General features: G+C 37.4%; 1 protein-coding gene across 1 annotated transcript in view; it reads right to left on the bottom strand.

Moving 5' to 3' along the window:
* PCDH15 (protocadherin related 15) overlaps positions 1 to 24566 on the bottom strand; it is a 999309-nt gene that overhangs the window by 89386 nt on the left and 885357 nt on the right. The window contains exon 27 of the mRNA XM_049855421.1: positions 2835 to 2962. Within this exon, the coding sequence (XP_049711378.1) occupies positions 2835 to 2962 (128 nt within the window). The remainder of the gene's footprint in view (positions 1 to 2834; positions 2963 to 24566) is intronic.

Genomic DNA, 24566 nt, shown 5'->3' with positions numbered 1-24566 from the left:
TAAAGTCAGCACCACTCTTAAATTCTTCATCCTCCATGAAGCCTTTTATGATCTTTCATTTAAGTGAAATGTCTTTTTCCTTTGAATCCACACAATTTGTGCTTTCCTTATTGAGTTAATTATTATCTCATATACTTGCTTTAATAATATAGGCTACACTCTTTTCTTCTGGAGGACTGAGATTTTATGTCTCTCTTTCTGTTTCCTCTAAAGTGCCTAGAATATTATATTGCAGTAATTTGGTTTTCTGGAAAGAAACCCCTTCCCTAGCCTGGGTAATCCACTGAGAGACTGAAGGGTCCCACAGAGCTCTCAGTAGTCCTGGAGAATCAATTATCTCTCTCTATTCCACCCAACCCTTGCAAGGGTCCCTGCTTCACCGCTAAAAACTCAAACACCTGACACAGGAAGAGGCTGTCACTGGAATCAGTTTTCATCTGTTTCCAGGAGGCCATCCATATCAATTCCATCCCTATTGGCCACATCACAAGAAGTCTAAGGGTTCTCTCCAGAACATCTCTCACCACCCAGGACATTCTTCCCATGTAGCTATTTACACATCCTAATAAAAAAAAAAAAAAAAAAAAAAAAAAAAAAATTTTTTAATAAGGCTCATTTCCTTTACCCCAAACTTTCTCCAGGATTCCCTGGAGTTCAGCAACATCCCCTAAATATTCCACCGTCCTTCTGAATGTTACCTTTTCTTTTTGATCCCCCTCCCAAATATGATACTACTTTCTGCAGCTGTCTCAAACAGTAGTTCCCAAGCTTTACATAGCACAGAGACTAGGGGTAGACGCTAGCTAGCTTTCTGTCTCTGAATTGCTGTTTCTAGAACATTATTCTTTGCTACCCCCTGGGAAACCCTGGTGGTATAGTGGTTAAGTGCTATGGCTGCTAACCAAAATGTCAGTGGTTCGAATCCATCAGGTATTCCTTGGAAACTCTATGAGGCGGTTCTACTCTGTCCTATAGGGTCGCTATAAGTCAGAATCAAGTGAACGTCAACAGGTTTGTTTATTTATTTTTTACTGTTCCTCTGAGGTAAATGACATAGGAGTCTGTGTCACACATCTGGTCAAACCCATTTAGAAGCTTTCTTACCAACATACTTAGACTTGGCTACATTTCCAACCTTATGTCCTACCAGTCTTTTTGGGTCACATAGGCCTCCAAGTACCCTCTAGCTTTAGGAAGTTTAAAAAAGAATGCCCAGGATACTCCTTCCCCAGGAATTCACATGTCTTACACTTCATCTTTATTTAGGTCTCTGTTCAAATTTTGGAGCCCTTGTAGGGCAGTGGTCAAGCACTCGGCTGCTAATCGAAAGGTTGGCATTTTGAACCCGCCAGTGGCTCCAACAGAGAAGATGTAGCAGTTTGCTTCCATAAAGATTACAGCCTTGGAAACCCTATGGGGCAGTTCTACTCTGTTCTATAGGGTCACTATGAGTCATAATCGACTCAGCGGCAACAGGTTTGGTTTGGTTGGTTCAAATTTTATCCCCTCAGGGAGGCCTCTTTTGCCCTTCTTATTTAAGATAGCATCACTCTCCTCTTGCCAAGCTTTTTTTTTTTTCTTAGAGTTATCATTCTATGAAACCAGTTCCTGTTGAATCGATTCCAACACATGGTGACCCCATGTGTGTTACAGTAGAAATGTGCTCCATAGGGTTTTCAGTGACTGAGTTTTAGAAGCAGATCTTCAGGCCTTTCTACTGAGATGCCTATGGGTGGTTTTGAACCTCCAGTCTTCTGGATGGCAGCCCAGTGCCTTAACTGTTTGTACCACCCAGGGACTCCATCACTACATTAAAAAAAAAGAAATTTTTTTTTTTAGCAATTTTACTAACATACGATTTGTTTCTTCCAGTAGTTGTTTTTTGGTTTGACTGGTTTTTTTTTGTTTGTTTTTATTACCCTATGCCCAGCTTGTAGAAGAGTGCTGAGTTTATTATAACGCACTCAATAAATATTTGCTGAATAGATGAATGAACTAAATGAATCAGTAGTTAGTGGGACTAAAATATTAAGATCAGAATCAGCTATAAAGGACTGTTACTTGTAAATCATAATGTGTGCTGGGTGTACTTAAACTCATAGATCATTTTTAGCTGTAACTGGTGACTCAGATCAGAGATCAGTACTTGGCTCTGGAAGGGCTATTTTGCAAACAACAACACATTTTGTTTGCTTGTTTGATTTTTCTCTTTGTGTTTAAAGTGATAAAACTATATGTAAAAACAGGTCTAATCATGATGTTCCTAGTAACAGGGAAAGAAAAGAAACCACCCATGTGCAAAACTAAAGACGATCGACATCTGAGTTTATTCAGGAATATTTATATTTTAAGTGTATACGTTTATAGTTATCTAAACACCGATTATTAAAATACTTCCAGAAAAATAATTCTGCAATTGAGACTCTGAACTTCTCTTGCCTCTAAACTCCCTCCCCAGGAAATTTTGAGATTCACTGAAGTTATCCTAAAACAAAACAAAACAAAACAAAACAAAACAAAACTGAATAGGGGCATAAGAATATACTGGAAAAAACATATTTTAAAATGTCTTACTCAATGTAAAACACCATAGATAATTTGTTCTCATTTTTTATGCTAAAAATAAGGATAAAAATGTGCTTATTATTCAATTTGTTTCATTAATCTGTATTAAGTCTGGATAATTAAGGTCATACATTTTCAAGTTTCAGGCTTTTGTTTAAATAATATGAATAAGTTCACACTTGATGCAAATTACATGTTTATAATTTATCTGCAAAATCTGAGCTCTTTGCTTTTACTTTAGATTTGTATCTTAATAGATATTCTCATACCTTAACTCTGAGCACAGAGGCAAACATTCTTGCATCTTCAGATACACCTCCAATGTAGAATTTTTTTGAAAACAGTGGGGGGTGATCATTTTCATCCTGAATCTCAATGTACACTTTGGCTGTATTGCCTGGAGGATAGAAATAAATAATTTTTTATTGAAAAATTAGGAAAGAAAATCTCAAATATATTGTGAGGTTGTAATTCATTAGAAAAATATACTAGAGTAAATACTTGTACTTTTTTTAATGAAACAGCAGGAACAATTTAGATCAGAAAGTAATTCTTAAATGGCATGCCTGTACCCCTGAATCTACAGAGGGTGCTGATAATTCTGCTTCTGGTACGATAATGTTAACTTGGTGTGGTATCTTGTAATTATAACGTCCTGAAATTCATTTTACTTGCTTTAATATGTGCTGAAATATTGTGTTCTGCTAATTTTAATGAAACAACTTAACTATTCATGCTCACAAACACTTCACACGTATATTGGCTACATCAAAGTGACATGTATATGCCTACTTCTCAATTATAGATTATCTTGTTTTCAGACATTTCACATTTATAACAATAGTAAAAAATCTACTGTCTGACTGTTTTGTGTATTAATGACATACATCTGGCAGTAATGAAAACTGAGGTGTTAAGTGAGAGTAATGCTGGCTGTGATGGTTAAGGTTCTGTGTCAGTTTGGCTGGGCCATGTTCCTCAGTAGTTTGGTAGTTATGTAATGATGTGATTTGGCAGTTATGTAGGATGTAATCTGGCTCTTGTGTAAGGATGTAGTCATCCTCCAGTTTGTGATCTGATATGGTCATTCTCCATTTTTGCATAATGCCAATTTTCACATAATGACCTGGTCTTTGGAACCAAATCATATTGAAAAGTGATGAGTGGGGGTGTATATATATATATATATATATATATATATATATATATATATATATATATATATATAAAACCCAGTGCCCTCAAGTCAATTCCGACTCATAGCGACCCTATAGGACGGAGTAGAACTGCCCCATTGAGTTTCCAAGGAGCGCCTGGAGGATTAGAACTGCCAAACCTTTGGTTAGCAGCCGTAGCACTTAACCACTACGCCACCAGGGTTTCCAAATATATATATACACAAATATACACACACACACACACACATATATATATATATATACACACATATTGTATGGTCCCATTATTACAAAAAGCCAAGAATAGAAAGCAAAGTTCTTTAATGGTTAGCGTGGGTGGGAGGGAGAGGGAGGAGAAATCACTTTCTAGATAATAGACACTTGTTACTTTTGGTGATGGGAAAGGCAATCCCAAATATGAATGATGTCAGCACAACTAACAAGTACATGAGAAAAAAAGGACAGTTTTGGTAAATAACATATAATTTTGCAACAACAGTAAAACAACTGTCTTAGTTATGTAGTGCTGCTATAATAGAAATACATAAGTGGATAGCTTTAACAACAAGAAATTTATTCTCTCACAGTCTAGGAGGCTAGAAGTCCAAATTCAGGTGTTAGCTCCAGGGGAAGGCTTTCTCTCTCTGTCAGGTCTGGGGGAAGGGACTTGTCATCAATCTTTCTCTTGAGGGGTTTCTCAGAGCAAGGATCCCAGGTCCAAAGGGCTTGCTATTTTCCTGGCTCTTGTTTCTTGATGGTATGAGGCCCCCATGTCTCTCTACTTCCTTTTCTCTTCTATATCTCAATAGAGACTGACCCAAGACACAACCCAATCTTGTAGATTGAGTCCTGCCTCATTAACATAACTGCCTCTAATCCTGCCTTATTAACATCATAGAGGTAGGATTTACAACATATCGGCAGATCACACCAGATGGCAAAATGGTGGATAATCCCATCGTTATGAGAATCATGGCCTAGCCAAGCTGAGACATATTTTTGAGGGATGCAATACAATCCATGACAACAACCAAAAAATATGTGTTTGGTTATGTAAACAATTTGGATATGGATGCATATACGTGTACAGGAAGACATATACAAGTGAGTGCATTTGCATATATAGGTGTATCTGTAGGCATATGTATATACACATCTGTGTGCTGCATATATATCTACAAATATATTAAAAAAAAACAAAAACAAACAAACAAAAAAACACACAGGGGGCATAGGTATGGAGGCTTTTAGACTTAGCCAAACAATTTGTCGTATTGATTTACTGGGGTTAAAAAGTTTGGGACCATAGTCTTGAGGGACAACTTAGTCAATTGGCATGATATAATTCACAAAGACAATGTTCTACATCTTAGTTTGGTGAGTAGCACCTGAGGTCTTAAAAGCTTGTGAGCAGCCATCTAAGATAAAACTATTGGTCTCTAGTCATATAGAGCAAAAGAGAATGAATGAAATCAAAGGCTCAAAGAAAAAACTAGTCCATGAGACAGACTAATAGCTCACAGGAACCACAGCCTCTTCTAATCTAAGAAGAACTAGATGGTGCCCAGCTACCAGTACCGACCATTCTGACTAGACACAGTACAAGGTCCCAGATAGAATAGGAGAAAAATGTAGAACAAAACTCAAATTCCTAAAAAAGGCCAGACTTACTGGGCCACTAGAGACCAGAGGAACCCCTGAGACAAACACCCTAAGGTACCCTTTGAACCTGGTATTAGCTATTTCTGCAGGTCACCTTTCAGCCAAATAATAGATTGGCTTATAAAATAAACAATATCACCTGTGGGTAATCTGTTCCCTTGAACAATTAACTATATGAGACCTAATGGTCAACATTTACTCAAATGAAAAGATGAGAAGGCAAGGAAGGGAAGAGAAGCTAGATCAATGGAAACAGAACAAACAGAATAGAAATAACAAGAATGCTGACACATTGTAAAAATTGTAACCAATGACACAGAACAATTAGTATAAAAATTGTTAAAAGAGAACCTAATTTCTTGTGTACACTGTTACCTAAACCAAAACCCAGTCCCAGTGCCGTCGAGTCAATTCCGACTCATAGCGACCCTACAGGACAGAGTAGAACTGCCCCATAGAGTTTCCAAGGAGCGCCCGGCGGATTCGAACTGCAGACCCTTTGGTTAGCAGCCGTAGCACTTAACCACTACGCCTAAAAAACACAATAAAATATTATTACAAAATAATAATTAGTCTTGCTACAGCAACTAGATAAGTTGAGAACAGCATTTAAAGGAGAAGTTAAGAGTAGCAATAGTACAATAAAAGAAAAGGGAATCATTGTCCTTTTGATACAGGTTCAATTAGTAAAAACAAAAAAAAAATCACACTTATCTAGGACTTAGCAATAAATTTCTTGTAAATAGCCATCAGTACTTTCTTGTCATTGTTTGATAGTTTGTTTCAATACAAAATAAAAAGACTGTGTGTTGACACTGGGCCGTTTATCCAGGCATTGCCTACAGGTAACCTGTCCTAGAAATCCATACAGGCTTGTATAACTTGTACCTTTGTGAATTCAGATTGAAGTGTGAATTCTAGGTGGATTTTGGTTACATTTCTAACAGTAGGTTTGTGATAGGATGATCCAGTTTATAAATCATTGCCTAATAACCATAACATTTGGAGCATCTGTGGCCCTGTTCCATTGTCTTTTTATTATCTTTGCTACTGTTTGTGTGTGTGAATCTTTTTAGATTTCTGTCTCTATCTCCCTCTTTCTATCTGTGTCTGTAATTTACATATCCAAACCCTTTTCCAGACCAGACAGCTAGGACATTCAAGGCAAATTGCCCTCAGTATAGGATTTGTTAAGGAGCCCTGGTGGGTCAGTGGTTAAGCCCTTGGCTACTAACTGAAAGGTCAGCAGTTTGAACCCACCAGCCACTCTGTAGGACAAAAGACCTGGTGATCTTCTCCTATAAGGATTACAGCCTACGAAGCACTATGGGGTAGTTCTACCCTGTCCTATAGGGTCACTACGAGTCTGAATGGACTCAACATTATACAACAACAACAACATAGGATTGTTATTTCAGAATTGCATGAAACATTAATAAGTCAATACACAGCTATTGAATTTCAAAATTAATGTTTAGAAGGCAATCAATGACAGCAGTAGGAATGTTCAGGGGTAACTTGAAGGGGCTCTCTATGAGCGCCCCCTCCCCTATCCCAACTACCTAGATTAAAAACAAAAACCAGCCCACTAAATAAGTACAGCTCCAAAATAAGAACTACCATACTGACTATACACTCTAGGAATGTTATACCAAGCTAGCCACATCTACCCCTTCCTATATGGATATTCTATAGTTGTTGTCACTGAAAATAGTCTAAAAAAAAAAAAAGGAAAGTTAAATTTTTTTTTTTTTTTAGTTACAAGGGTTTGATTTTGCTCTAAAGAAGATAGCATTGGAAAAAAAATCAGGAGATAAAAAGCATTTTTTTTTCCCCATCTATTGAGCATAAGAGGCCCTGGTGGTGCAGTGCTTAAGAGCTGGCTGGTAACTAAAAGGTTGGCAGTTCAAACCTACCAGCCTCTCTGGGGGAAAAGATGTGATAGTCTGCTTCTGTAAATATGACAGTATTGGATGCTCCATAGGGCAATACTACTCTGTCCTACAGGGTTGATATAAGTTGGAATTGACTCAATGGCAACAGATCTGGTGAGTTTTTGCCCAGAATAAAGGAGAATAGGAAGCAAAAGTAGAATACTGAATACTACTGTGGGTCTTTAAGAATAATCCTGAAGCATGGCCACCTTAGGATACTTTCAAAAGTGAGAGGAATGATAGAAGAACGAGGGAGATAGGGAGACTCTAGGGCAGAGAAGACAAGGGCAGGTTTCTAACGCGGATTCAGACTTCCCAGCAGAGTTCCCTGCAGGATATAGTGCATCAGAATGAAAATAATTTCTGTTAAGAATCCATTGTCAGTTTAATGCCTGTTTCTTTGAAGAAAATGTATCCTTTTCTCTGGAATTATTAACATGTTCTCTTATCCTTTGGTTTCCAGCAATTTCCTTATAATATGCTTAATTGGGGATTTCTTTGTACGCTCACTCCTCTCTTATTGAGATGGCTACCTTCCGAAGATCAGGTCATTATACAAAATCAGCATTATGGGAAAAATAAGGATCATGATATCAGATCACAAAATGGAGGATGACTTCATCATTACATAACTGACAAACTACTGAGAATCATGGCCCAGGCAAGTTGACACATCACATAACTTTAACCATAACAGCCAGTGTTACTCTCACCTCGCACCTCAGCATTTGCTACTGTCAGATGTATATTGTTAATGCAGAAAATAACAGAGATTAAATTCTTTTATAATGTGAAATGTCAGATAATGAGACAGATGATAAGTGAGCAGTAGGCGCAAATGTATTTCAAGAATTAAAAAAAAAATTAACTATAAAACTAGCAATGATAACATCCTAGCTTAAAAATGTGTTATAATATTTTTTAAGATAAAAGTAAGAAGCAACTAAATGAGGTGCTTACTTCCACAAAGGGAAAGCACATTTTATCATGCACTAGAGACTATCTAACATTGGTTGAAAAAGAAATATAGCTGAAGAAACAACTGTCATATGACTTGTAAATGCTGTTTCTTGTCATTTAAACCACATTAAATATACCATAAAAATACATTTCATCACTGAATGTTAGACCCTTGCCAGATCATCACACATTTAATGATAAATGCAGCACTTATCGCTACTTCAGGATTGATTTTTACAAAGAATCTGATGTTATAAAATTAACTTACAAGCCAGATAAAATGTGGGAATAGGTGGTTATTCATTTTTCAAAAAGTTGATTCAAATTTCATTAGTATTATAATATATTACAGAGGAAAAATGGGCTCCCTTATGTGGCCTTTCTGGCCCTGGGTTTGCAACCCACGTAAGAGGACTGGTCAGGCTGAAATCTGCCAAGTAATTGGTTGGGGTGCAATCTGCCGAAGAGGATTGGTTGAACTGCAAACTGCTGAGTGATTGGTTGGGCTGCAATTTGCCTAAGATGATTGATCAGGCTACAATCCTGCTAAGAAAGCCCTGCCTTGAAATTGACTAGTTTTCCAAATAAACAGCTGATCCCACAGAGGTTAAGGGCCTTCTAATGTCAACAGCCTGGAGGGGAGGCATGGGGGCTTGCACTAAAAACCTCCCAGACCAGGTAAATGGCTGTACACAGATAGAGGGCTGTAACAGTGAGCCAGTAACACTGAAGAATGGAAGAAATAGTGGAGGAGACAGCCTTGTTATACCCTCCCAGTGATACAAGAATGGATATCAGTTTTTGGCAAGGATTAGTGGGTCACCTTTGAGATGTAAGCTGGTCCCTCGCCTACGGTACAAAGTGGGACAGATGTAGGGTGGTGTGATGGTTAAGACTGTGTGTCAACTTGTGTGGGCCATGATTCTTAGTGTTTTGGCAGTCATATAATGTTGTGATCACTTCCTTGTTGAGATTTGATATGTAATTACCCCCACGATGGAATCTGCTGTGAGTAGCCAGTCAGTTGAAAGGGAGTTTTCTTGGGCATGAGACTTGAATCTGAATATAAGCAAATGTTCTAGCAAGGCTCAGGGGCTTTTGCTTGTTCTGGATCATGCAGCTGGTTTCTGTTTGTCTGATCTCTGGTTCTTGGGACTTCAGCTAGCAGCTTACCTGCAGTCTTGCCTGCTGATCTTGGGATTCCTCAATCTTCACAGCTTGTGAGCAAGAGCCCTGCTCTCCAGCCTGCTGATCTCAGGCTGTGCAAATCAGGAGAAGCCTCTATCTTGATCCACGGACTTGGGACATTCCAACCTCTACAACTGTGTGAGCCATTTCCTTGATATAAGTTTCTATTTCTCTGTATTGTATATTTATATGATTTACCCATTTTGCTTCTCTAGAGAACCCAGTATAAGACAGGTGGGGAGACAGACTCACTGTAAATCCATTTCTGTTACTTTCTGTTTGCTTTTTATGAGTAATAATAATGGCTTTCACTTTGCCAACACTTTTTATCTTTTGTGTATGACTCAGTCAGACTAGATGGAAGGAGCAACCAGGGAGTGATTAATGACACTGAGTGGATTCCTCATCCTACCAGTCTTATTGCTGCTTGGAATTTTGAGACAACCGGTGTGTGTAACACTATTACCTAAGTGAACTCTATTGCTGCATTTCAATTATAATCAAATATATTGCCATTGATCTACAAACTATTTATCAGGGATATCCTCATTTTGGTGTTTTATGTTGTGTATAATGCCTCCCTCCCAAATTAGAATTAAATAACAGCAGCCTACTAGCACAATGTCTAGTGCATTGTGGATACAGAGTATGTCTGTGTTGAGTAAATAAATGAATGAATAACCTGCTTTGTCTTAGTAAGAACTTAAGAAAATGAGCTATTTTTGCTGCTTGCCTTAGTCAAGGTCAAGATCAGGGTCAAATATTATACCTATCCTATTACTCCTTTAGTTGTCCTCTTATTTGCTTCTTTCCCATCATCTTTATATTGGAAGAGCTAGAATCAAGAGGATAATGTACTATGTCAAGAGGGAAGGGCACTAGCAGGGAAGTAGGGCTAATGGCAGGGCATCTCCACCCTACTGAGCTAAGACTCCAAATTGTACCTCAGACAGCTACCGCAAATCAGAGTTGATCCAAAATTGAAGCTCATTTTCATCTTAGTAGCAGCCTGTTTTTTTCCTATGGTACTTTAGATGAAGGTTTACAGAGGAAGCTAGCTTCTCATTAAACAATTAATATACATATTGTTCTATAACATTGGTTGCCAACCCCACCACATGTCAACACTCTCTACTTCTCGGCCTTAGGTTTCCCGTTACCAGCTTTCCCGTCCCCTCCTGCCTCCTAGTCCTTGCCGGTGGGCTGGTGCGCTCATTTAGTCTTGTTTTGTCTTATGGGCCTGTCTAATCTTTGGCTGAAGTGTAAACCTCAGGATCGACTTCATTACTGAGCTAAAAGAATCTCTAAGGGCCATAGAGATTGGGGTTTCTCCAGTCTCTGTCAGACCAGTAAGTCTTGTCTTTGTTTTTTTTTGAGTTAGAATTTTGTTCTACATTTTTCTCTAGCTCTGTCTTGGACCATCTATTGTGATCCCTGTCAGAACAGTAGGTGGTGGTAGCCAGATACTATCTAGTTGTGCTGGGCTCAGTCTGGTGGAGGCTGTAATAGTTGTGGTCCATTAGGCTTTTTGGCTAATCTTTCCCTTGTGTCTTTGGGTTTCTCCATTCTCCCTTGTTCCAGACGGGGTGAGACCAGTGGAGTATTTTTGATGGCCTTTCACAAACTTTTAAGACCCCAGACCCTACTCACCAAAGTAGATTATAGAACATTTTCTTTATAAACTATGCTAGTAGCAGCCCATTTTAATCTCTGGAATCAACAGAGCTAAGTGCCCTAAATTTAATATTTCAAAAAGGGAATTCTAAAATATTATATCACCTTTCCAATAACTTCTTTGCTTCTGTCTTCCATTCAGTCTCTGTAGTTCATTCAGAAATACATAAAGTTCAAATCTGCTATCCTTTTACAGAACTCTAAGAATGGTGAGCTCTCAGAAAATAGACTAATGAATGATATCATTCTTCTTTATTATATTGAGTGAGGGTTTCAAACTTTAGTAAAGTTTGCAAAGGACAACAACTTGACCAGGACCTTCTCCCTTACCTTCCAATCCCATGCCCCATATCCAGTTAGTCACCAAATCCTATGTATCTGCCTCATAAACAAGTAATTAAATGTTTACTAAATATTCCTGGGAAGCATCATATTCTCTCAAAGCCACAACTTCCCATACATTCAAGTCTCCTGTCATCTTGCTCTAATGTGTCCTGTGTTCTGATAACACAGTGATTTTACAAAATACAAATGTTATTCCATTAAATCAGGTATGAAACCATCTGTCCTTCATTTGTATATTCACGCATTTAATCATTTATCCTATCATTGAACATACCTTTTGAGGGACTGCCATATGCCTGTCACTCTACTCACTGCAGTGTGGGGTTAGACATAAAACATGTAATCTTAAAAACATGAAGAATTTATATCAAACAACTTAACATGGAATACGGGGCCATTTGATTTTATTTTACTCCCTTCTGAACCTTGATAGATAATGCGAGTAGTCTTATGAATATGCTTGTATGTGCCCAAGCACCTCCAGCCTCCCAAATCCACAATATCTATGCCAGTTATATCTGATGCCATTCTTGTAGACAGCCTGAACTTTTACATAGTCATTCTGTGCCCTATTCTCTGCCCAGTGTGAAAGTACACTTTTTATCAGGCCTGCATAGTCCTGAAGAATAAAGAAGGGCCTTGTAGAAGAACTCAAAGTAACTCTTGAGGAGTTATCAGACTGCTCTTCTCTTTTAAATGACACAATATAGAAATGATAAACAGGGCCCTGGTGACATAGTGGTTAAAGAGCTTGACTGCTAACCAAAAGGTCAGCCATTGGGATCCACCAGCCACTCCCTGGAAACTCTATGGATCAGTTCTACTCTGTCCTATAGGGTCGTTATGAGTGGGAGTCAACTTGACGGCAATTTTTTTTTTTTTAATTTTTATAGAAAGCTTGGTTGGACACGGTCTACTGGAGAGTTCATGGCATGATTTTGTAAGCCACGTGTTTGTTTATCTGCATTTATATGTTTGATTAAATGAGCACTGAATTTTTTAAAGTATCACCTATATATTAATATTTATACATAATTTCAGTGAACGGGCTTAATGTTCAAACTCCAAATTGTTCCTGTATTAAACCTCTTCTGGTGCAGTGGGACAGATCAGTTACTGAGGATTTGGGGGAAGAGGGGTTATGGATAACCCACAGTGTTTTTATAAAAAGTGAAGAAAATGGAGAGGGGTAGATAAATATATTCAAGAAAAATACTAAAACTAATGACATGGGGTACATATGGAGTACAATATTGTCAATTCTCAGTATGATAAATTTATTATATATCTTTAACTGATTTTGATTATAGTTCTGATTGTATGATTACACATCCCAAAACCAGTGCCGTCAAGTCGACTCCGACTCATAGCGACCCTATAGGACGGAGTAGAACTGCCCGTAGAGTTTCCAAGGAGCGCCTGCCAGGTTCAACATATGTTGTAATTAATGTCCACATCAGTTAGGGTCCCTATTTGCAATACTAGAAAAGGTAAAGCTTGATTTTCAGCCGTAAAGTAGTAAGTTTTATGTTCTGAAGCTTATCCACTTTTCTTCTGGCACTTCAGGAAGTGATGGCAGAAGATTAAGCCCAGCTGTAAACTTATTGTGCTATTAGGATTACTTCATGTTTAAACAAATCTTTTAAAAAGCCACTGTTTCCTTAGGTATTGGGAAAATAGCATGAGTCAATGTTGTAATTTAAAGCAATACGTACATGCCATAAAAAAATAATGTATGCATGTATTTTGCAAACACTAGAGATATTGTATTAAAATTATTATTTGTAATATCAAGTTAGCACAGTTATTAAACACTTTCTAAAATTAACATCTGTAGACACAAATTAAATCTGTTTCCAGTATTGATATTCAATAACCGTAAATTTTCTATAAAGTAATTTATTCAACTTGAACAACTGAACTAAACTTTTCTGAGGTTGTTCTGCTTATAATATACTCCCATCACAAATACCATTATTAAAAGATATCATGTTTCCACATCGATTGTACTGAGCTGATATTTGCTATGTTAGAGACTACTACAGAATTCAACCATATTTAGGTTAGTGATTTAAAGAAGCTATGAAGTGAATGATGATAGTATTTCTATGCCATAAGTTATATTAGGAGGTCAAGCATTATTATAGAAGAATAATCACAGAACTTAAATACCTAGTTAAAACCTACCGGGTTTGGGCATCTTTAACTTTATATAATAATATGCACATTTATTTAACCTTACCTCTCTAAAATTTTTTTGATTGTTCTTTCTCTTTCTAACTCATTTTCTAATCTGATTGCAAAGTGAAAATCGTTTGTTTTAATTTTTCCTCTTGATTTTTGAAATATTTGCCTAACAACTCCACAGTATAATTAAGTTGTATTAGAATATAAAAAAATATATATATAAAAAAATAATAATTCAAAATATATTTTTATATTTAGAATTGGACCATAAATCAGTGCTGCTCAAGTGTATAATTTCTAACTCACATGTAAGAAAAAGAAATGGAAGAGAAAATTTTATGAATAACATTTTATATACATTCACTTTAGTCTCTTCTTAGTCTATTCTTATATCAAAAAATTGTATAATTTTCACTAATGCTAACTGAATTTAATAAAGTTGGTTTTTGCATAATCACAATTTTATTAGAAATAGAAATAAAGCAATCAGTACAAGAGTATGGGGAATAGTACGAAAAAAATCTTTCTTATACCTGCATAAACAATTTTAAAATAATTTTTATTTTAATCACGACTTTGTCCCAATTCAAAACAATTGACATGAATATCTTATTTTAATGGCTCCTTATTTCTCTTGAAAACTTGGAGAATTTAAACACAGTCATCTTTGTCTGTGTTCTTTCTATGTCTAGTTAAAATTCACTATAAATAGCTAGCATTTACTGAGCAGTATGTGGTAGATATACACAAGTATATCTGACCTTGAGTATATTCCACCTGAATTTAGAGACCATCTCAAGAATAGATTTGATGCATTGAACACTAGTGACCGAAGACCAGGCGAGTTGTGGAATGACATCAAGGACAACATCCATGAAGAAAGCAAGAGGTCACTGAAAAGACAGGAAAGAAAGAAAAGACCAAGGTAGATGTCAGAGGAGACTCTGAAACTTGCTCTTGAGAGTCGAGCAGCTAAAGCAAAAGGAAGAATTGATGAAGTAAAAGAACTGAACAGAAGATTTCAAAGGGCCTCTTGAGAAGACAAAATAAAGTATTATAACAACACATGCAAAGAGCTGGAGATGGAAAACCAAAAGGGAAGAACACACTCAGCATTTCTCAAGCTGAAAGAACTGAAGAAAAAATTCAAGCCTCCAGCTGCAATAGTGAAGGATTCCATGGGGAAAATATTAAACGACGCAGGAAGCATCAAAAGAAGATGGAAGAAATACACAGAGTCATTATACCAAAAAGAATTAGTCGATATTCAACCATTTTAAGAGGTGGCATATGATCAGGAACCCATGGTACTGAAGGAAGAAGTCCAAGCTGTCTGAAGGCATTGGCGAAAAACAAGGCTCCAAGAATTGATGGAATATCAATTGAGATGTTTCAACAAACAGATGCAGTGCTGGAGGTGCTCACTCGTCTATGCCAAGAAATATGGAAGACAGCTTCCTGGACAACTGATTGGAAGAGATCCATATTTATGCCTATTCCCGAGAAAGTGATCCAACCGAATGTGGAAATTATAGAACAATATCATTAATATCACACACAAGCAAAATTCTGCTGAAGATCATTCAAAAATGGCTGCAGCAGTATATCGACAGGGAACTGCCAGGAATTCAGGCCAGTTTCAGAAGAGAACGTGGAACCAGGGACATGATTGCTGATGTCATATGGATCCTGGCTGAAAGCAGAAAATACCAGAAGGATGTTTACCTATGTTTTACTGATTATGCAAAGGCATCTGACTGTGTGGATCATAACAAACTACGGATAACACTGCGAAGAATGGGAATTCCAGAACACTTAATTGTGCTCATGAGGAACCTTTACATAGATCAAGAGGCAGTTGTTCGGACAGAACAAGGGGATACTGATTGGTTTAAAGTCAGGAAAGGTGTGCGTCGGGGTTGTATTCTTTCACCATACCTATTTAATCTGTATGCTGAACAAATAATCTGAGAAGCTGGACTATATGAAGAAGAACGGGGCATCAGGATTGGAGGAAGACTCATTAACAACCTGCATTATGCAGATGACACAACCTTGCTTGCTGAAAGTGAAGAGGACTTGAAGCACTTACTAATGAAGATCAAAGACCACAGCTTTCAGTATGGATTGCACCTCAACATAAACAAAACAAAAATCCTCACAACTGGACCAATGAGCACCATCACGATAAACGGAGAAAAGATTGAAGTTGTCAAGGATTTCATTTTACTTGGATCCACAATCAACAGCCATGGAAGCAACAGTCAAGAAGTCAAAAGACGCATTGCATTGGGCAAATCTGCTGCAAAGGATCTCTTCAAAGTGTTGAAGAGCAAAGATGTCACCCAGAAGATTAAGGTGTGCCTGACCCAAGCCATGGTATTTGCAATCACATCATATGCATGTGAAAGCTGGACAATGAATAAGAAAGACTGAAGAAGAGTTGACGCCTTTGAATTGTGGTGTTGGCGAAGAATATTGAATATACCATGGACTGCCAAAAGAACAAACAAATCTGTCTTGGAAGAAGTACAACCAGAATGCTCCTTAGAAGCCAGGATTGCGAGACTGCGTCTTACACACTTTGGACATGTTGTCAGGAGGGATCAGTCCCTGGAGAAGGACATCATGCTTGGCAGAGTACAGGGTCAGCGGAAAAGAGGAAGACCCTCAACGAGGTGGATTGACACAGTGGCTGCAACAATAAGCTCAAGCATAACAACGATTGTAAGGATTGTGCAGGACTGGGCAGTGTTTCGTTCTGTTGTGCATAGGGTCGCTATGAGTCAGAACCGACTCGACGGCACCTAACAACAACAACAACTACATGTGGCAGATAGGTCCCCGGGGGAGGCAAGTGGTTTGTGATCAGTTGCTATCATAAAGGTTGGAGGTTTGAAAACACCCAGGAGGCTTTGAAAGAAAGACCTGGTGATATGCTTCTATAAAGATTACAGCCAAGAAAATCCTATGGAACAGTTTTACTCTATAACATATGTGATCGCCATGAGTCAGAACCAATGAGTTTTTTTTTTTTTTTTTTTTTAATGTGGTAGATCCTGTTTTAAGTGGTATTGAACATGCCAATCTCATGAGGTTGGAACCGTTATTATAACTATTACTATTCTCATTTTTACAAAGAAGTAAAATGAGAAGCAGAAAGGTTAAATAACTTGCCTAAGTTCCCTCCTCTAGTCCATGGTGGAGCTAAGATTTGAACCCAAGTAATCTGACTACAGAACCTAAGCCCTTAAAAACTGCCCTTACTGCTGCCTCTGCCTCCTTAGAAAAAAACGCAAATTAGTGTACTTTTAACATGGGTGAAGAATGTATTAGATGCGTTTGGAAACAATATTTTAAAGGTTACATTCATAAAACAGCTTGATTAAAAAAAAAAAAATTCTCATTAAGAGTTAATTTACCTTGCAGTTACCACCAGCTCAGAGACGTGTTCACAGTCACTTTCCCTACTCCGGTCATTTTAACCCTGCTAAAGTGCTTTTATTTTTGACACATCCCTTACCACTATCTGGAATTATTGGAGTTGGATGTTTATTAGCCGACACCAGATTTGATCAGAAACCTAAGAGAGTAGTTTAGGTCATGGTACTGTTATGCTGATCAAATTTCAGCAGAGATTCCAGATTAAGACAGACTAGAAAGGAAGGCCTGGTGATCTACTTCTGAAAATCAGGCAAAAAAGCCCTGTGGATCACAACTACCCAATTTCATTGTGCCTGGGGTTACTATGAATTGAGGCTGACTCAATGGCAGCTAACAACAACAACTGAAAGTAGGCAATGAGGAGCAGGGCACCACAAGGTAACCCGAAGAGGCAGAGTGGAGACAGAATGGACGAAAAATAGTCTAGCCACTATCTCCTAATTTTAGTCTCTCTTTTTTTTTTTTTTGGTCTATGTATGCCCCCTTCTGATTTATTTTTAAGGTATTAGGAAAACATTAGAGAGAAGAACGTTAGACCTCAAAATCACTTTTGAGATGATCTAGACCAGAGGTCAAAAACTCAAAACAATTGCAGCAGATAGCACATGAAATCTGTCAGGGGAGTAGGACTCATCAATCCAGTGAGCCACTGTCTGCTCAGCTCCAGCAGATGGCAACTAGCCAGTGCCGCTGATCTTCTGATTAAAAATCAGAACAGTGAGAAACTCAGGTTTTATGTGAGATACCATCTCTGTCTTTCTTTCAGACTTGGTTTATGTATTTATTTTTCTTCTTTAGAACATTATACGTGTGAAACCAGACACTTTTGTGGGCTAACCTGGTGTCATAACCCTTACTTGTCTAACATACTCTATATTATCTTCTAACGTACTTATTTGCTAATACAGTATTGAGAATAAAAAGCAATTACATATGGGGTCTTCCAAACGGTTACCAGGAAATACATCTTTTCTTTCCTTGTATGAACTAAGATAGGGAATGATCTTGCTAATTCTTAAAATGGCAATCTAGTTGGTACAGCGTACTGAGCCTTTAAATTGTAATTTTGGAATTAAATTAAAGAATGCCCTAATGGTTCATTTATTATTATTATTATTAGCAGTTCAATTCACAATAATAGGACAGGCACTGTGTTTTGGCCTACAAGCAAAATTTCAGTTGTGCCATATCTTAAGATTATTATGATTCATTTTTTTTTCATCTTTTAAAATGCTGTTTTACTGCAGGAGAATGACACATTGGACTGTTACGTTTCTAGGAGTTTATTGATCTTTCAATTTTTTAACTTATTGATTTTTGCCATCTTTTTTGAGGTTCAACAGTGAGTTAAATTTAACTTACAATATTCACTTATTTTGTTCTAATTTTATTCAATAAATTGGACTGATATAAGCTGGTACTTGTTTTGTGCAATTGAATTGCATCTTACTATAAATTAAAAAAAAAAATAAAGAAAACTTTCTAGCTTGATGGAATTCATGATCACTTAGCTGTAAAAATTGTCATTGATCCAGCACTATCAGGCATTATCTAATTCTGGAATTGTTTATCATTTCAGTGCCATTTGGAAAATCAGAGCTGTTTATCAATTTTCTGCTACCAAGCCCAAATAAAATTTATCAATTCAGTGGTATCTAAGAAGAAAAATTACACCAATTCAGAACCGTCTAGAGTTGTATGTTAACCAAATGCTAGGTAATTTTTGCCTTCTACCTTCTTCAAAGTTACCTGTAAGCAAAGCTGTACATCACTACAGTGTCATTGAACTTTTTGACATTTTAATTTAATAATACTTAATCCTACGTAAATTACTGAATATGTAACAAAAGATTTCAGAGTAGATAACAACAAACACAAACAAACTCAAGCAAAAACATGCTTACATTAAAAAAAATTATAAATTTATTTTAAAAACAGAAAGGCTATTTAGTGTTCTTTTTGTTTGTTCATTTTTTAAAATTATTTTCTCCCCAGAGGGAAATGATAGCAGTGATTTAAAAATTAATATTGCACCATAACTTTTAGTATTTACTATGTTTTATATGTGTCTAATTGTGTAGGATCATTATAATGTTGTTTTTGTTAGGTGCCATCAAGTTGATTCCAACTCATAGTGACCCTATGTACCACAGAACGAAACACTGCCCAGTCCTGCACCATCCTCACAATCGTTGCTATGCTTCAGCCCATTGTTGTAGCCACTGCGTCAGTCCATCTCGTTGAGGGTCTTCCTCTTTTCTGCTGACTCTGTACTTTACCAAACATGATGTCCCTCCTGACAACATGTCCAAAGTATGTAAGATGCAGTCTTACCATCCCTGCTTCTAGGAGGCATTCTGGTTGTACTGCTTCCAAGAGAGGTTTGTTCGTTCTTTTTGCAAGAATTATCGACCAAAATTAAATATAAGGTTGTGAAACAGGTGTTTTTTTTTTTTGTTGTTTAAGTTAGTGACTTAGTTTTTAGAATAAATTAACTTTTTTTGTTTATTGTGTAAAATGGATTAGTCCATGTTCTTCATTGTTTTGTTTTTGTTTTCTCCCTGATAATTGTAGGCAGATGGTAGGTGTCTTAGTCACCTAGTGATGCTGTAACAAAAAAAATACCACATGTGGGTGGATTTGAAGAACAGAAATTTATTTTCTCACAGCTCAAGTCTGAATTCAGGTCATGGCTTCAGGAAGAGGCCCGTCCTTGTCTATTTCAGCTTCTAGTTGTTAGGTGCCGTGGAGTTGATTTCGACTCATAGCAACACTGCATGGCAGAGTAGAACTGCTCCACAGGGTTGTCTTAACTGCAACCTTTACACAAGCAGATCGCCAGGTCTTTCTCCTGTGCAGCCACTATGTGGGTTCAAACCACCAGTCCTTTGGTTAGCAGCCGAGTGCTTAACCACTTGCACCACCAGGGCTCCTTCAGCTTCTAGTAGCTGCTAGCAATCCTTGACAATCGTGGGCTTGTAGGTGGGGCTGTCTCTATTATCTGTATTCCTCTTCCCATGCTGGTGCCTCTGTGACTATTCTGGTCTTTTTATAACTCAGACGTGATTAAGTTTAGGGTCCACCCTACACTGGTATGAGCTTATTAACATAATAAAAAAGATCCTCTATTTCTAAACAGGGTCATATTTACAGGTATAGGGGTCAGGACTTTAACACAGATTTTGGGGGGACACAACTGAATCCGTAGCATTAGGTAACCCTCTTTTGGAAACCTGTAAAAAAAAAAAAAAATCCATTGCCATGGAGTTGATGCCAACTCATAGCCACCCTATAGGACAAAGTAGAACTGCCACATAGTGTTCCCAAGGAGTGGCTGGTGGATTCAAACTGCTGACCTTTTGGTTAGCATCTATAGCTCTTAATCACTCTGCCACCAGGGCTCCTATAGCACATTAAAAAATGTTTCTCCTTATAAATACACTTTTCACAACTTACTTTGCATTGAATTTAATTAAAAGCGTTTGTGACTGCCTATAAGGCTATAAAGGTCCCTGGGTGGTGCAAATGATCTGCAGTCATCTACTGACTTAAAGTTTCACAGTTCGAATCCACCTAATGGCACAACAGAAGAAAGGCTTGGTGATCTGCTTCTGTAAAGATTGTTGCGCTATTATTACAGGTACCATCAAGTCAATTTTGACTCATAGCAACCCCATGTGACAGAGCAGAACTGCCCCATAGGATTTTCTTAGCTGTAATCTTTACAGAAGCAGATTGACAAGTCTTTCTCTCACAGAACGGCTAAACCAGATAAATAAACTCTTGCCATTGAGTTGATTCTGACTCATAGCAACCGTATAGGTCGGAGTAGAACTGCCACATAGAATTTCCAAGGAGTAGCTGGTAGATTCAAGCTGCTGACCTTTTGGTTAGCAGCTGAGTTCTTAACCACTGCACCCAAAAGAATGGCACAAACCAAACCAAATCCATTGCCATCGAGTCGATTCTGACTCATAGTGACCCTATAGTAGAACTGCCCCTTAGGGTTTTCAAGGAGTGCCTGGTGGATATAAACACTGACTTTTTGGTTAGCATCTGTAGCTCTTAACCCCTTATACCACCAGGGCTGAGGGTTCAAATTGCCAATCCTTCAGTTAGTAGCCAAGTGCTTAACCGTTTGCACCACCAGGGCACCTTCTGTAAAGATTACAGCCAAGAAAACCATACAAAGCAGTCTATTCTGTGTGACATGGGGTTACCCTGAGTCAAAACTGACTTGACAGCAATTTTTTTTTTTTAATGAGATATAAGATGAAGACTGGGTCTTGTATGTATTAGCACTATAATGCCTTGATTCACTGGTAATTCTTCCAGTGCCTTTTTATTTTCTCAGCTAATATTCTATCCGATTTTCCTAATTCTCACAGTAAAAATGTTGATTTTTATTTTTAGTTAGTTTCTTTGGATAGAAACATCAAGTTATGGTTAACTGAAAGAATAAGTTTATTGTAGAAGGATATGAGGGAGCTCACAAAATCAGAGTGAAGTCTAAAGAAGCGTTTTAACACATATACACACATGCACACAAGCAAACAGATGGACAAACAAAAACACCAGGCATTTCCAGAATCTTAGTAGCAAAACCTGATTGATCATCTTGCAAGTAACTGTAGACGAAATGACTCCTCACACCTGGTCAACGGAAATGTCAATAGTTACGAGGTTAAAAAAGTTGAGTTGAATTATAGAGTGATAAAAACCCAGAAAACATTGCCGTTGATTCTGACTCTTAGCAACCCTATAGACGGAGTAGAACTGTGCCATACGGTTTCCAAGGAATAGCTGGTGGATTCGAACTGACAACCTTTTTTGGTTAGCAGCTGTAGCTCTTAACCACTGTACAACCAGGGCTCCTGAGAGAATGATTAGACCAGTTTAAAAAAAATGGAAATTTTGTGTAGATGCATAGTGATAACTTCTCCTGATTCCACCAACATGCACTCGCCTTTAATGTGGGATTTACCAAAATGTACTGCAATTTTTTGATCACATATTGTTACCCTCATTTAAAGTCAGGGGCTCCTACCCGTTCGCCTCCACTGCTGTCACTGCTTATTGGTCTCTGTTCTTAACAGTCCCTCTAAATGGGGTGGTCTTAACTCCAACCACATCTCCAGTGATTACTGCCATATTTCTCAACAAGAGTGTGCCAGGACAAGAATGGCAATTCCTATACTTAGGAATGTACATGACCAGTCAGCTTAGAAAGCATATGCTAGATTAGATTGTAAATTTTTTAAAGCAAGGACTGAGTTTTTTTCTTATAGATATATGCCCTTCCTGACTTAATAATTTTTTGAATTGTATCAAAAAGATAGTAAATGATTTATATACTGTACAGTTGATCCTATGGCGGAGAATCCTCAAAATACTTGCAATACAGGACTTATATTCGTTACTTTGCTGGTGCTAAAAGACTAAAGTCAGCACCTCATTAAAAATATACATATATATATCATTTTATATCATTTTTATTTTAAGACTAATTTTGTATATGATTTACAGCAAATAAACTCTTTAGAAGCACTGTGACTTTCACACAGCTGGTGTTCAGGAAATGTTGAATTAGACTTGCAGTTATGACCCTGGAAGCTCTTGTGGCATAGTGGTTAAGAGCTATGGCTGCTAACCAAAAGGTTGGCAGTTCAAATCCACCAGGCAGTCCTTGTAAATCCTATTGCCATTCTACTCTGTCCTTTAGGGTTGCTATAAGTCCAAATCCACTCGACAGAAACTTTTTTTTTTATGACCCTAATACCTTGCAACATGTTTTCTCCTATGCAAAATGGGTGATTGAGAGCTTGACATAACTAATGCCATAATGATGCTCTCAGTAATCTATAAGCATTTTTTATTGTACCAGTTGCACTGATCTCTTTCTAAAGGGGTGCAAAGCCTTCTTGGCTCCTGTGGCCTCTGTCTCTCTTTTCTTTGCTCTCTTGAGAAATGGCCTGCAAGATGGTAGCTAGGAAGGCTGCCTGGCGCTTCTGATCTGCAACTTTCTTTCTTGCTCCTTATCTCAGTCAGGGTGGACTTGGCAGGCCAGTTCCACTAGCCAAGAGATTCTTATGTAAGTTGTTTTCAGCCTGTTACAAACATACGGACTATAGTTCAGACGTCTGACATACATATTTTTAGTTTAATGAAAAGTTTCTGGTAGTTGTTTTGTGATGTATATGACCATCTGTGGGCTACGTGCTTAAGAATATTAGGTAATCCTTGCCAAAATGATACATAAGCTCTGATGTAAAAATTGCTTTCGGGGGACTCCATAGAGGACAGTCTGCGATTGCTGTTGGGGGGCCCCCCATTGCTGTTACCTCCTAATAAACTTCCTCTCCCTTTTTCACTTGGAGTACTTTTCATTGGCTCTACTGTTCCAGGGCATGGGCCCCAATTGGGTAACACCATGGCTGCTAACAAAACGATTGGTGATTCAAATCCATCAGCTGCTCTTGGAAACCCTATGATGCAGTTCAACTCTGTTACAAGGTTGCTATGAGATGGAATTGACTCAATGGCAATGGGTTTTGTAAAGGGTCCATAGACAAAGTAGTGTGGTTCCATAGACAAAGCAGTGTGTAAGAACAAAAGGATCATCTGAGATAAGCACTTAATCTGACCTTACCAACAGGCTTATAAACATATATTCATCAGAAAATATAAAGTAAAATTTGAATGAAAAGAAAGAGTATAGAAGAATATGTTATAGTGAGTTCATTAGAAGAAATTAGCATGAAAATGCATGCATGATCTTTGAAAAATACATTATTAAATATACTAGAATGAGAAGAGTCACTGTTTCTTATTTCTCAGCTTTTGCTCTGCAGGGAGAGATCAAACTTAGTTATATTTATATGCACTGTTTATTTTCAGTAACTAGGCGGCAAGGGAGATTTAATCTTTTGCAGTTCTTTTTAATAGTTTTCTAATTTCGTTCCAACATTGATTTAACTAGCCTTTGCATGATTTTAATTGCTTGTATCTAAAATATACATTCGATATATATGTTTGCTGAAAGATTAATAACTGAATTAAAGAAATGACTGCATGTAGCTTATTGGCCCCCAAAACTGACATTCAGATTACTAAAATATATAATACTTGATTTTAGCAAAGACTTTTAATGAAGAAAATGATGACATTGACAATACTACTTCCTTAGTGATAAGCAGATAATCAGAAGAGTGATATTCTAAGTATTAATTAAAGTTTGGCTTTGTATCCATATTAACATATATTCTGGCATGGGAAATTAAATGAACTTAAATTTCTTTGTAAACTGGAACCATCAAAATAGGAGCTAAGGATGGAATATTGTTCATTTTCATTGGTTTTACCAGCATTTTGTGTTATTCTTGTGAGACCAAACTGATAAACTGAGAGGCTTTTGGAAGTGAATCTTTGT

The sequence above is a fragment of the Elephas maximus genome, chromosome 16 (assembly GCF_024166365.1).
Source record: "Elephas maximus indicus isolate mEleMax1 chromosome 16, mEleMax1 primary haplotype, whole genome shotgun sequence".
Taxonomy (NCBI): Eukaryota; Metazoa; Chordata; class Mammalia; order Proboscidea; family Elephantidae; genus Elephas; species Elephas maximus.
The sequence above is the reverse complement of the archived record's forward strand: the minus strand, read 5'-3'. Positions and strand labels throughout refer to the sequence as shown.